This window comes from Crocodylus porosus, unplaced genomic scaffold (genome assembly GCF_001723895.1).
Source record: "Crocodylus porosus isolate Cpor-Errol unplaced genomic scaffold, CroPor_comp1, whole genome shotgun sequence".
Taxonomy (NCBI): Eukaryota; Metazoa; Chordata; order Crocodylia; family Crocodylidae; genus Crocodylus; species Crocodylus porosus.
The window spans coordinates 317,155-330,693 of NW_017728886.1; the positions used below are offsets into that span (position 1 = coordinate 317,155).

A 13,539-nucleotide genomic window follows, 5' to 3' on the forward strand; every position below is an offset into this window, starting at 1 on the left:
GGCCCTTGACCACCTTGGTCCATGCCCCTGACTGGGCAGAGCGGGAGGTCCCAGAGTCCTCCTTAGTCGCGGAGGGACGGAGCTCTCCCCTGCGGCTCCCGGGGGAGAAGGGCCTGGCAGGAGGAGTCCGTCTCCTGCTCGCAGTCCCTGGCGGCGCGCAGTCTCTGGACTGTGGCTTGGAGCTTCTCCCGCTGGCGCGCCAGAGACCCCAGGAGGGAGCAGACCCCGCACAGGGAGGGGGCCATGCTCCCGGGCCCAGAGCCTGGAAAAGGGGCAGGCAGCCCCCGCCGCCAAGAGCCGGGGGCCCCATCTGCGTGGAGCCCGGGACCACGGGTCTGTCTGGGCGGCCGTCCCTGCGGTGCCCAGTGGAGGGGCCACAGAGCCTGAGGGGACCCTCGGGGTGCGGCGCGTGCCCATCCGTGTCATGCTGCTGGTGGGCTGGCTACGGCTGGGGCTGTCTACCCTGGGGGCTCGCGGGCAGGGGCTCGGGCTCTCCCGAGCCAACTCCACGCCCACGCACTTGCGCCTGTTTGCGCAGCCTGTTCGCGCGGCTCCGTGGGGGCTCCCCGGGGGCTCGGGGCTTGACCCGGCTCCACGCAGCGGCCTCCTCCCGCTCAGTGAGGGGTTAACCCCTTCCCACCACAGGCCCCGCTCGCCTCCGGCTGTGCTGGGGGTTGGCAGGGGGCTCTGCGGCTGCTGCGGGGTCTTTGGGGGGCTTCAGTAATGACTCCAAGATCCCTTTCTGCCTCCATGCTCTCAAGAAGGGAGTTTCCCATCTTATAAGTGCCCATGTGCAGCACCCTGCCCTTGTCAGTATTGAAATGCATCCTGTTTTTCTTAGCCCACTCCTGCAACCTATCCAGGTCTTGCTGCAGTCTTTCCCTCCCTACTAGCGTGCTCACCTCACTCCACGTTTTGGTATCATCAGTGAATTTAAACAGGTTGCTTTTCACCCCATCGTCCAAATCACTGATAAAGAGATTGAACAGTGTGGGCCCAAGGACCGAGGCCTGGGGGACTCCGCTGCCCGCTTCCCCCCCAGGTCGAATATGATCCATCCACCACCACCCTCTGAGTGCGACCCTTGAGCCAATCTGCAATCCATCTAACAGTGTAGGCATCCCCTATTTTTTTAATGAGGATGGGGTGGGAGACAGTGTCAAAGGCCTTGCTGAACTCCAGAAAGACTACACCCACAGCGACACATTTCAGAAGGTGTTAGGCCATGTTTTCGATTGACAGGGTTCCTAATGTACATAAGAGCAATGGGCAGCACATCAGGCCATTTAAAGCCTGTTTCAGCACAAATTTTTGAAATGTGTGTCTTTAAATCAGGGGTTTTACATTCTACAGCACCACTTGATCGTGGATGATAACTACAGTGCAGATGTTGCTGTATGTTGAGTGCTTGGCAGATGTTTTTGACTATTTGTCCTGTGAAATGGGTGCCTCATTGCTATCTATTGCGAGGGGCAACCCAAATCTAAGGATGAACTCTTTAAGCAGTTTCTTAGCTACTTCGATGGAATCAGCACGTGTGCATGGGTAGCCTTCACCCATCCAGCGAACATATCAATAATAACAAGAATATACTCATAAGAACAACACTTGCGTAGCTGCACAAAATCAATCTGCAAATTCACAAACGGTCCCCATGGGGGTGGATGGGCTGCGGGTGTTGTCTTTACCGGTTACCCAATGTTATGAGCTAAACCGATGGGACAGGAGCTGCAGTAATGTTGTGCCATGGAAAGAAAATTTTGGGCAAACTTAATTTCTTTGTATTGCAGCAATCATCCCCCTTTGCTCGTACGGGCCACTGAGTGGGTTAGACGAGCAAGATGTGGGAGGAGATCTCTAGGCGCTCGCAGGCGGCCGTCCGGGGCGCGCCAGAGAGAGTCGGGGTGCAGTGAACACCCTGCACGCAGCCAGTCACCCTTTTCCTTTTTTGGAGCAAGGCTAGATTTGAAAGGCTAGCCAAGGGAGACTGGTCTGCTGAAAAACAAACAAGAGAGTTAGGAGCCTGTGGGCCAGAAAGGGTCGCGTTTCTGGCAGAACGGTCTGCCAGATCATTTCCTCATGTGACATCATCAAAAGGTTTTTCATGAGCTTTATATTTAACAATAGCAATAGCAGAAGGCAGTTGAACGGCTTTTAAGAGCGCATTAACAGAACAACCGTGACTGATTTGGGTCTTTGATGAAGTGAGGAACCCTCTTTGTTTCTAGACCTATCAAAAATCATGAACAACATTAAAGGCATACTTAAGAGTTGGTATAAATGGTTGTAGTTTGATTCTTTGCAAGGATGCAGGCACGTGTTAAAGCAATGAGTTCAGCAATTTGAGCAGAACGAGCTTGGGGTAAAGAATAGGCTTTTAAAACAGCAGACTGAGTGCATACTGCATATCCCGTAATTAATTGGCCTGCATCATTTTTAAGACAGGAACTATTAATAAATAAAACAAGGTCCGAGTTTAGGATAGGAACGTCCTCGAGATCAGTTTGAGGGGTTAACAATTGAGTTGTGACAGACAGGCAATTATGGGGCTCACCATCAGAGGCGCTTGGCAGAAGCCAGGCAGGATTGAGAATTGAACAGCAACTCGAAGTTACATTTGCAGCTGACAATAAAAGTTTGCTATATTCGGTAAGACGGGAATTAGAAATGTGCTGAGTTTTGCCTTTGAGGAGAAGGGCCATTACAGCATGCAGAACTGCCACAGTTAACGAGCAAGGGGCCCTGCGAGCGGCTTCGAGCAGCGCATCTCATGCTTCAGGTTTGCGCCGTGGAAACCCAGGGACCTGCTCACAAACACACGCTCAGCCCCACAGTGCAGGACTGGATTAAAATGGGACTAAGTGAAACGTACTGGTACTGCAGGAAGACAGAAGAGGATGATGAGAAAGAAATGGCAGAGCTCGTCTGGGGGAGAGGGGCCTGGCATTGACCTTTTCAGGATTAGCCCCTCTGAGGAGGGCAGGGGGTGGCGGGCTGGGTATAGGAACAGCTGCAGAGTCACACAGTGCAAACTGTGTAACACATTTTTAGTGTGGTTTGAGCTGCCAAATGAACCATGAGGGACACTTGGCTGAGTGTTGGAGGTGGAGTTATATATACATAGAAATAAATATTTCTGCAAAAAAAACCCAGCCCAGATAAACCCGGTGTCTAATCTGTTAGCAGAACTCCACCCGCAGCCCTGACAGCCCCAGGCATCACCCCTGCCCCAGGGAAAGCAGGGGGGCTGCAGCCTCAGTGTCCTGCTGCCGCAAAGGGGGTTAGCATACGCTCAAGGGACCCCGGACAGAGGCCGTGCCCCACCGCAGAGGAAGGGAAAAGCCCCCAGTCTGACCAGGGAGGAAAATTCCTTCTGACACCATCATGGAGCAGCGTAGGGGGACGTGCCGAACATAGTGCAAATCAAAGAGCATCTTTTGTATGCAGAGGCCCAGGTACCCACGGCCCCAGAGGAGCTGCAAGGCTTGGTGGGACACGGGGATGCGAGGAGCCACGAGAAGTTTCTATCAGCCACAGGGATGCAAAGAGGTGCTCACTGCTCCTGTCCCCAAAAGTGGAGCAGAGAAGGTCACACCACAAAGCAGGAGGCCCTTGGCAAGGCCCCAGGGCTTGCATGCAGATTCCTGCTCTTCATAGCTCATTATTCACACAGCCTCCCCGTCCCAGCACTTCCTGCTGCCACTCTGGTTTCGCTTCAGATTGCAAAACTCTCTCCTCGACCTCTTGTAGGCTAAGATCAAGTGTAGGAAGTATCTGAAGTCCTGGACTGGGGAGCCTGGGAGGGAGGATTTCATAGATTTTCATAGATGTCATAGACATCAGGGCTGGAAGGGACCTCGGGAGATCATCGAGTCCAGCCCCCCGCCCAAAGGGCAGGAAGTCAGCTGGGGTCATAGGATCCCAAATCCCAAAGCATCCTAAGGATGCTTGCCTGCAGCTTCTGGGGGCATCCGAATCCCAAGACCTCCGGGCTTGGGCCTGCACACAGGAAGCCTGCCAGTGGGTTTGGGAGTATCTGAAGTAGAGAGGCTGGGATGGAGGATGCTCGCCAGTTGTAGCACTGTATGTGGTGCTTAGAGCGATTGAGTCGATATGGTTTCTGCAATGACTGAGATCTGCTCAATCGATACGATTTGCAACCGATTTTCCTGATTTGACTGGGAACACGACAGATATTATAAAAAAAAATTAATCTCCTGCTGCCACTCAGTCAGGGAAGAGGAGGGTTTGAGAGAGGGTCTTGGAGAAGAATGAGCTCCCTGGTGCCAGCTGGGCAAGGGCAACTCTGGCTGAGATTGCAGGCTTAAAACCGATTATTTATTATCATCACGCATTTATCTAGCACTGGCAACCGCTTAGCAGTGCACAGACACTAAAAGCAAAGTCTTTCTCTTGTCTTTATTTTTTCTTTGAAATGTCATGTTTGGGGCCAAACCAGTTCTGAATTCTCTCAACAGAGCAGACCTCAATTGTTCCAGTCCGGGTGGCGCGGCCACTGGCAAGTCTCCTCCCTCCCTCCTGACTCTTCGGCCCGGGGCTTCGGACACTCCCAGGTCCACGGCAGCCTCCTGCATGCAAGCCCCAAGCCCGGAGGCTTTGGACTTCAGATGCTCTCAAAGTCTTACTTGCAGATGCTCTCGAGTCTCACCCGCCCCAAGCCAAGAGGCAGAAGGAGCGAGCTAGGGAGAAAGGCGGAAAGCAACCCCCATCAGCATCCATTGTGTAGCACAGATCCTCCCATTGGGAGGCATTTGCAGACTCTGGCAGGGGTCAGCCGGCCACAACGCAAAGGACAGGCCTTCACCCTCTAACTATACCCAGTCATTCACACCTATGAGGGTTTCCCCTGCAAGGTCAGTGAGCCAAAAGCCACCTCTCTGCACTGGTGTCCCCCCTGCCAGGGAAAACCACCTTCTAGATCACAGTATCTCCCCTGCTTAGGAAGCGTCTGCACAGCAGTCGCAGCTGGGACCACAGCGTGGCATAGACATACCCTTGCTACCTGCAAACTAGCTCATCTGGGTCACGGTGGCAGCCTAGCCATGGCAGGACAGAGGCTCAGGGACAGCCTGAGCAGCAGGGCCAAGACTCAGGCAGCTCGCTTCTGCATCACGCCTCAGGCTGCTGCGGCTACATGGGACCCAGGCGAAGTCAAGCCAAAACCAGCTCAGGGCATGTCTCTACCGGGCTGCGGCCCCAGCGGTGCCTGCAGCATGGGCAGGGACCTCTCGGGTTGCAGCTTGTTCCTGAGACAACCCCAAGCCCAGAAACACTGACATCAGCACGGGGGGAGCGGGTGCCAGCCGCTGGCTGTGGCATCCTGCTCAGACAGTCCCAGATCACCGGGTTGCAGCGCAGTGCACTGTAACAGAGGATCCTCTTTGGGTGCAGAGATGTCAGTGGCGGCGGGACGACGGATCCTGTCTGCCCAGGTCTGTCTGGCTTGCAGCACCCTGGTGAACAGGAAAACGGACAGTGCAGTTAGAAATCAGCAGATGAGCAAGGAGCAGAACCGTGCGCCCGTGGGGCCAAGAAGGCTGCCGGTAACCTGGGCCGCACTGGGACGAGCACTGCCGGCAGACCAAGGGCAGTGATCCTTCCCCTCTGTTCAGCACTGGGGAGGCCACATCTGGAGTCCTGTGGCCAGCTGTGGGCCCCCACTGCAGAAAGGTTGCGAACACATTGGAGAGAGTCCAGTGGCGAGCAATGAAACTGGTTGTGGGGCTGGGGGACAGGACTGGTGAGGAGAGGCTGAGGGAATGGGCTGATTGAGTTTGCAGAAAAGAAGACCGAGGGGGATTGAACAGCAGCCGTCACCTCCTGCCGGGGGGGCTGCAAAGAGGACAGAGCTGGACAGGTCTCAGTGGGGGCAGACGACAGGACAAGGAGCAATGGGCTCAAGCTGCAGCAAGGGAAGATAAGGTTGGATATTAGGGAAAACTCTCATGAGGAGGGTGGTGAAAAAGCTACCCAGAGAGGCAGTGATCTCTCCATCCTTGGAGGCGCTTAAGACCCGGCTAGACAAAGGGATGATGTAGTTGGGGCTGGTCCTGCTTTGAGCAGGGGTTGGACTAGATGTGCCCTCCTGAGCTCCCTTCCAGCCCACGTTGTCTCTGATGCTATGAACGCCGAGCAGGGATCAGCCTGGGTTCACAATTGCTGAGAACAGGGCAAGCACTAAGAGTCGTGGAGAAGTCGGGCTGGAAGGGACCTCCAGCGGTCATCTAGTCCAGGGGGTCTGGCATTGCCCAGCACACATCTGCAGTTTAAAACCAGCACTGGCCTGCAGCTCCTGCCCTCCGCAAGATGCACGGAGAAAGATGAGACGCAGGAAGAGGATCTCTTGGAAGGGCGCACAGCACGCTACATGAGGGATTCTCAGCCGGGGAGGCCGCACCTTGGGGTGCCTTGAGAGCCGTTCAAGGGTGCCATGCCACCCGCTGTATTGCTCCACCTACATTATGCTATAGGGTTCCTGTTTTAGCCACCCCGATGGTGCTGGGATCTGGCTCTGGACCCTTGCCCCCAGGGACTCTGTCATTGCTAGGGCACTGCTGGCACCGACACTGCACAACCGCAGGGTAGTGCCGTTCCCCAGGCTAGCTGGTCTCACCTGCCTCGCTGGAGAGCAGGGTCCTTTGAGGGTGCAAGGGAGGGAGTAAAAGGACTGAACCAGCCTTGAAGACCCCAAAGGCGAGACTGCCCTCGCATCCCACCAGCCACAGGCACATCACCTGGCCATTCAGCGGGGTTTCAATCCTTCTCTCCTGTCCTCCACAGCCAGAGAAGCAAACGCCACAAGAATTTGCAACCAGAGCCGACAAGGACGGGCGGCGTCTCCCCGAGAGGAGCTCACTGGCTCATCCTGGGCAGGCACCAACCCGGGGGCAAAGAGACGTCCGTGGGGTCCATGCGGCCGGCAGGGCAGAGTGGGCCACGGGACCCCATCTCGGCCGCAGAGGGGGGTTGCAACCTGCTCCTGGGGCAGGGTAGGGGGGTTCAGAGGGGTTGAACCTGCAGCCCCCCCGCAGTCCTATAAGGGTCACAAAACACACGACACGCAGCTCCTGCCAAAACGCCGGCCTTTATTGCCCTCTAGGGAACTGGCTACAGGACGACAGACGTGCCCCCTCCCCTCCGCCCCCAGTGCTTCCTTCTCTTTGCCCCCCATCTCCTCACCTCTACGCCTCCAGCACCCCTTCTGCACGCACACCCCTGGGGGGAGTGAATGCACCAAAGCCCATCAGAGAGCCTCAAGCCCTCACGTGCCTCCTCGTCCAGAGCCAGCCGTGGCCCCTGGCTGCAGAACAGGCCCCGGGACATAGCGCCGGTTCCTTCCCCAGACAAAGTCTAGCCGAAAGCAGAGATCGGCCTGTTTGTACAAAGGGGCTGGTACGCTGGAGTGGCAGCACGAGCCGAGATGCTGAGAGACAAACGATCGCTTGAGCGGCACTGCAGACAAGGCCTGTGGTGTCCTGGGCCCAGGGCACCCGACCCCCACGGACAACAGGGGACACAGGCTCCAGGCTCCCTCCAGCACCGCGGCCCGATGGCTCCATCCTGCCGAGTGCTGGGCCCCTGCTGGGACGTGCACTTCACATCGTACCCATGCAAATTCCCACTGCACCAAGGTTGCTGCATAGGCTGAGGCGCTTTGCTTTGCTGATCAGAGCTGGCAGGACAGAGCCCCTCTGCAGTCAGTGACAGCCCAAATGCTGATTTCAGGGCGGCTGCACAGCTGCTACTCCTTGACGCATGATGCACGGGACATCAGTCGCTGGCTCTATCAGCTGCGATGACTTGAAATCCAAGAGCCAAATTCACCCCCTCTGCAGCTCTGCCCCTGGCTTTAGGGATGAGTGGGCAGCCTGGCCCCAGTGGGCTGGCGACGGGACCTGGCGCGGGGATGCGGCTACCGGCTATCTGATGGGATGCGAGATGCAGGACAGCACGTGGCAGGAAGCCAGAAAGGGGCCGGGAGGTCTCCCCTCCCACTGCCGCAGGTCTCGCAGGCCTGCGCTGGTGGCGTTCAGCTGCCCCGGCCTCCTGGCTGCGCCTGCCAGCCCGGCCTCTTAACCCTCCTCCAAATAACCCTCCCCAGCCCCAGCATGCGACGGGCCTGTTAGAAGCACAAGCAGAGCAGAGCCGAAGACTGGCTTGCCGAGACCAGGGAGCAGGGGAGACGCGGTATCATCACGCAGCCCGCACGTCACCACCCGCCCCAAGTCGGCTGGTCGCAGCGTCCAGGGAGCTCGCAGCCCACGGTCCCGTGGCTGCTCCGTCCCCTCCACAAGCAGCCTCTGGCCCAGGAAGTCTTGGAGTCGCCGACTCGGGCCCCTCGGGGCTGTAAGGAGCTGCTGTGCCTCCAGCACCCTGGGGGAACTTGGCCTCTGGCCCTTGCAGGGGATGGCAAGACCCTTTGCTCCCGGCTGCTCTGCCCCGGCTCACGCTCCTGGCAGCGTGGTAGCTCCTGTGTGAAGCCTCTTACACTCGGGGCATTTGAACAGCTCATCCCCACGGTGGGTTTTCCAGAACTACAGCCGAGGCTCTGTCCGGGCTCTGGGCAGGCAGGAGGGCTCCCATCTCCGCTCCGGGCTGCCCCTCTGCTACGCGGGTGTTAGGACGGCCTCTCTGCAGCACAGGTTTCTGGTGGGCTGCAGGCACCTGCACCAAAGGCTCTGCAGCAATCTCTCCCCACGTGGGAGGATCACCACGTGTGGAGACGAGCACTTTGGTTCCTGCCTCTCCAGCGATTAAACGGTTTCTCCGCAGGGCAAGCGCAAGCAGATCGCTTTGGCGGGGAACTCCGCGTCCCCCTCTCCCGCCTGGCCGACGGCGGGTGGAAGCTCTCCGCGCAGCTGCTGAGGTCTCGCCTCGTTCACGCGGGCACCTGGTAAACGAACGCAGGTGGCAATTAGTGGGATGGTCCCAAAGGCAAATATTGTATTTCCCCAGCTGCACGATGAGGCGTCTTCCCCCGTTTAGCACAGGGGGAAAAAGCCCCTCATCTTACAGTCTCATACAACATACAGTACAAGCGACCATTGTGGCTGGCTCTCCAGCCCCACCACCTCCCAGCACTGCCTCTGTGCCCTGCTACCCACCCCTGCTCCCCGCCTGCCCCTCTCCCCTTACTTTTGCTCCCTGCGCACCGTAGCCCGGGGCACTGAGCACGGCTTGCAGCCGGCAGGGCAGCTCCAGGGCCTGGGGCCCTGCTCAGAGCCCGCGTGCACGGAGGAGAAGCTGTGGGGGCAACTTAGAATATGGGAAAATAGGGGCTGAAGGGAGTCTGGGAGTTGAGCCAACCTGGCCAGGAATGGCGGGGGCTCACTTGGCTCCGCTGTCCTGCAGCTGAAACCCCCTCGTCGGGGCCACGCTGCTCCTACGGGCCCCCGCTCTGGCGCCTGTCCCCAGACTCTGAGGCCACAGCTGGGGGGGAACCAAGCAGCCTGCAGCCGCCCTCCCGGTCCCGGGCGCACAGAGGCCCCGGAGACCCCAGACCCCAGCATCGATGAGGTCAGGGTAGTCAGGCCCCAGCTTGCCAGCACGCAGCCGTGCGGGATGACGGCACTCGAGGCCCGCAGGTGGATGCCCTGGTGCCTGGAGCGGGGCCGGCTGCCTGCAGTCCCGTTACCCGCCGGCTGGTCCCGGCTCCCTGCAGGGCAGAGTACTGGGGCAGGTTTCTCAGCGCTCCCGGGCTGGTCTGCACGCGCCTCGATGCCTCTCTGTGCAACTGCTGCCTGGGTCCCGGTCTGGACCCTGGACGAGCAGGAGTCACCCTCTGGGCAGTGTGCCACGAGGCAACCCGCCCACGTCCTCGAGCGCCACTCTGAGCCCCTTCCCCTGCCCGCTCTGCTTTCTGCTCCCTGCCCTACTCAATCAGCTGCTCTGCTTTCTGCTCCCTGCCATCCTCCCTGCCCAATCTCCTGCTCGCTTTTTGCTCCTCGCTCCGTACTCACTATCCCATCTGCTCCTCTTTCTGCACAGGATGGAGCAGAAAGCAAAGCAGCAGAAACCACAGGAGCAGTGCCTAATCTGCTGCTTTGCTTTCTGTGCCATCCCGTGCTCACTGTTGGATCTGCTGCTCTTCTTTGCGCTCCTTGCTTTGTGTTGCCCAACTGACCACCTGCTCTTCTTTCTGCTTCCTGCCCAATCTTCTGCTCTGCTTTCCACTCCCTGCCCTGCACTTGCTACCCAATCCGTTGCTCCTTTCTGCCCCGTCTTCCTTGCCCGATCTGTTGCTCTGGTTTTTGCTCCCTGCCCGATCTATTGCAGCATCGCCTGCTCCCTCCCTGACCCGCCACATACCCGATACAGGGGCAGCCCGTGGCACGCATGATACAGGTTGCCTCCCCACCATTGCCCGAGACCCTAGACCAGCTCCTAGCCTTGCCCGTTCCCAGCTCCCTGGGTTGCGACTCCCCCGCATCCAACCCCAACCACCCTCGCCCCTGCGCACCCAGACACCTGCCTGCACGACGGAGCCAGCAGCCGGAGAGGGCGGCAGGGCATGGGGGCGGCTGCTCCCCGCCGCAAGGAGCCTTCGGGCGGTGGGGTGAGGGCAGCTGCAGCAGCCTGGGACACCCCACCCCACAGCGCTTCTTGGGGTGCTCTCGTTCGGCGGGGGGCACGGCGGCAGGGCCTCTGCTTGTCCTGGGAGCTGGGGGCTCACGTCAGGGTGGGCGCGGGCAGGTGGGAGCACTGGTGGCCCTCCAGCATGCCCTTCTGGCTGAAGCGCCGCCTGCACTGGATGCAAGTGAACGCGGTCTCGCCAGCGTGGGTGCGCCGGTGCGCGGCCAGCCCGCTGCGTCCGCTGAAGCCCTTTCCGCAGTCGGGGCACACGAAGGGCGGTGTCGGGGACCCCCCGGTCTCCCGGCGGGCGCCAAGCACGAGGCGGCGCCCGCCTTGCACGGGGCCGGCAGCAGGCGCGTGGGTGCGCTGGTGCGTGAGCAGGTTCTGCTTGAGGCTGAAGCTCCGGCCGCACTGGGCGCAGGGGAAAGGCTTCTCGCCCGTGTGCGTGCGCTGGTGCACGAGCAGGTTGTGCCGCAGGCCGAAGGGCTTCCCGCACTCGGGGCAGATGTAGGCGCGCTCGGCCGCGTGCAACTTCTGGTGCCGCGTCAGGCTGGGCTGCTGCTGGAAGCGCTCCCCGCACAGCGGGCACTTGTACTCCTGCTCCTCCGCCTGGCTGTGGATCACCAGCGCCCGCTCCTCGCCCGGGCTCTCCTCCTCGCCCGCTGCCGCCCGCTCCCCTCCGCCTGAAGGCGCCGGGTCCTGGGCCTGTGCCGCGGAGCCTGCATCACCTGGGGGAGCGAGGAGTGTGTCATGAAAGTGTGCAGAGTGTCACAATGTCCCTTTGCAAACCCACAGCGCATCCACACCTTGAATCCTGCGCGTGGGTCCTGCCCCTGCACCTCCGAAAGGGTCTAGAGAAGATGCAGAGAAGGACAACGAGGGTGATGAGGGCTATAGAGGGGCTTGAGACTAATGAGGCCAGGCTGGTCAGTGCACAGAAGAGGCGCTGGGGGGGAGGGGGGCGCGACAGAGTTTACAACACCCTAACTGCTGAAGTCACTAGGGGTTTATTAGTGACCGTCTCTCACCAGACAAGAACGAGGGGTCACCGCACGGATCGAGCAAGCCAGCAGACTAAAACAAGCACCAAGCAGCTCTGCGGCACCCAGCGCGGCATTAACGTGGGGCTCGTTGCCACCAGAAGTGGTGGGAGCCGAGAGCTCAGCAAATCCACAAAGGGGTTGCACACGCGCTTGGAGGAAAGGGGCATCGGTGGCTCTGGGGCAGGGAGCGAGGGGCACGGCCCCTGCATCGCCCTGCCTGGACCTCAGTGCTGGGGGCTGCAAGTGGGAGATGAAACGGGGAAACTCTGCTCCGAGCCAGGCACTCTCCCCTCCAGCCTCCGCGCTCTGCCGCGGTGCCACAGGCGCCTGGGCAAGAGGGGCCTGCGGTCTCACCACGTACGTGGCAGGTCTCATCTCCTTACGGGGTCCTTTCACCAGCGGGACGGCTGGCCCCGCAAAGAGGAAGCATCCCCCTCTTCTCCCCCCAGCAGCCGCGGCTGGGGCTGTTACAACTCAGGCAGGCGGGAAGCTGGACCGTGAGGGGCACCTCGTCCTGCTCCTGGCTAGCCGCGCGCGGGCTGTGCCGTTCCCAACCCTTCCCTGCTTTTCGGCTCGGAAAGCCGCGACCGACCGCGGAGCCGCGCGACAGTCGCCCCGACACGGCCCCGGGATACAGGGGGCCGCGGCCGCCAACATCCTGCTGCTGCAAAGGGGGCTCACGGACGCTGCAGAGACCCGTGCCCACGCTGCACAGGAAGGCAAAACCCCCCAGTCCGCACCAGTCTGAGCGGGGGGAAATCCCTTCCTGCCCCCAAAGGTGGAGAAGCAGCAGTACCCGGGATCCAGTTTCAACCGCAGGTGGGATTTCCATGCAGTTAATCCGGCTGCAAGTTGAATGAGACACTCGCACCAAGCAAGACGGCCTGCGCGAGGTGCACGGGGCTGCGCTCTCCGGAAGGAGGGCACGCGCCGGCCTTGGGCTCAGGCTGGATGAGGAGGAAACACCCCGGGGGCCGCTGCAATCTCCAGGCGTCGCACGCTTCGTAGCCCCTTCTCGCCGCAGAGGGGGCCACCGTTTCTGCATGGGCCCAGTCCCCCGCTCCCCGTGCGCGCCCAGCAGGCCTGCCGGGTTACACAACCGGAGCTGCGGGGCTGGGAGGGACCCGCACAGCTCCCATCGAGTGCCAGCCCGGCCCGAGGCCTGTGCAAACCAGCCCGGACAAGCCCCGCGCCTCAGCTATGAGCAATGCAACAGCCAGCCCCGACGCAGCCCCAGGCATCGCCCCCGCCCTGCCCCGGGGCACAGGGGGCCACGGCTGCCGCCCTCCTGCTGCTGCCGGGGGGTCGTGGGCGCTGCAGGGACCCAGGCCCAGGCGTGCCCCCGCTGCCGAGGAGGGCAAACCCCCCAGCGCGCACCCGTCTGAGCAGGGGGAACCCCTCCTGGCCCAGGGCAGTGCGGGGCTGAGCCTGAGCGCGGGGGCGAGACCCCCCAGCCCGACCCCGCGGGGTCGGTGCCAGAGCGGCATTGGCCCAGCCTGGCTGGAGCAGATGCCTTCCAGCCCCCGCGGCGGGCCAGCACCCCCTTGGACGTGGATCCGGGGGGCCGCAGGGCACAGCAAGGACCCCAGGTCCTGGCCCTCCGGCAGGGCGAGGCTGAGCCGCTTGCAGCCTCCTGTGTCCGGCCTTGAAATGCCCCCGTTGGGCAGGGCAGCCTGGCCCGGCCCTGCCAGCATGGCGCAGCGCCGGGGGACATGGCCAAGGGCATGCGGGGAGGCAGTGGCAGGGCACCCCCCACCCCCAGCACGGCACAGCGCCGGGGGACGCGGCCAGGGCCGTGCGGGGAGGCAGTGGCAGGGCACCCCCCACCCCCAGCACGGGGCAGCGCCGGGGGACGCGGCCAGGGGCATGCGGGGAGGCAGTGGCAGGGCCGGGCCGAGGTACC

General features: G+C 61.0%; 1 protein-coding gene across 1 annotated transcript in view; it reads right to left on the reverse strand.

Annotated features, from left to right (window-relative positions):
• Nucleotides 1-10,496: 10,496 nt before the first annotated feature.
• The window catches only part of LOC109305668 (zinc finger protein 585A-like), a 29,819-nt gene continuing 26,776 nt past the window's right edge, over nucleotides 10,497-13,539 (reverse strand). The window contains exon 6 of the mRNA XM_019528728.1: nucleotides 10,497-11,206. Coding sequence (XP_019384273.1) covers nucleotides 10,690-11,206 — 517 coding nt within the window. The 3' untranslated portion in view covers nucleotides 10,497-10,689. The remainder of the gene's footprint in view (nucleotides 11,207-13,539) is intronic.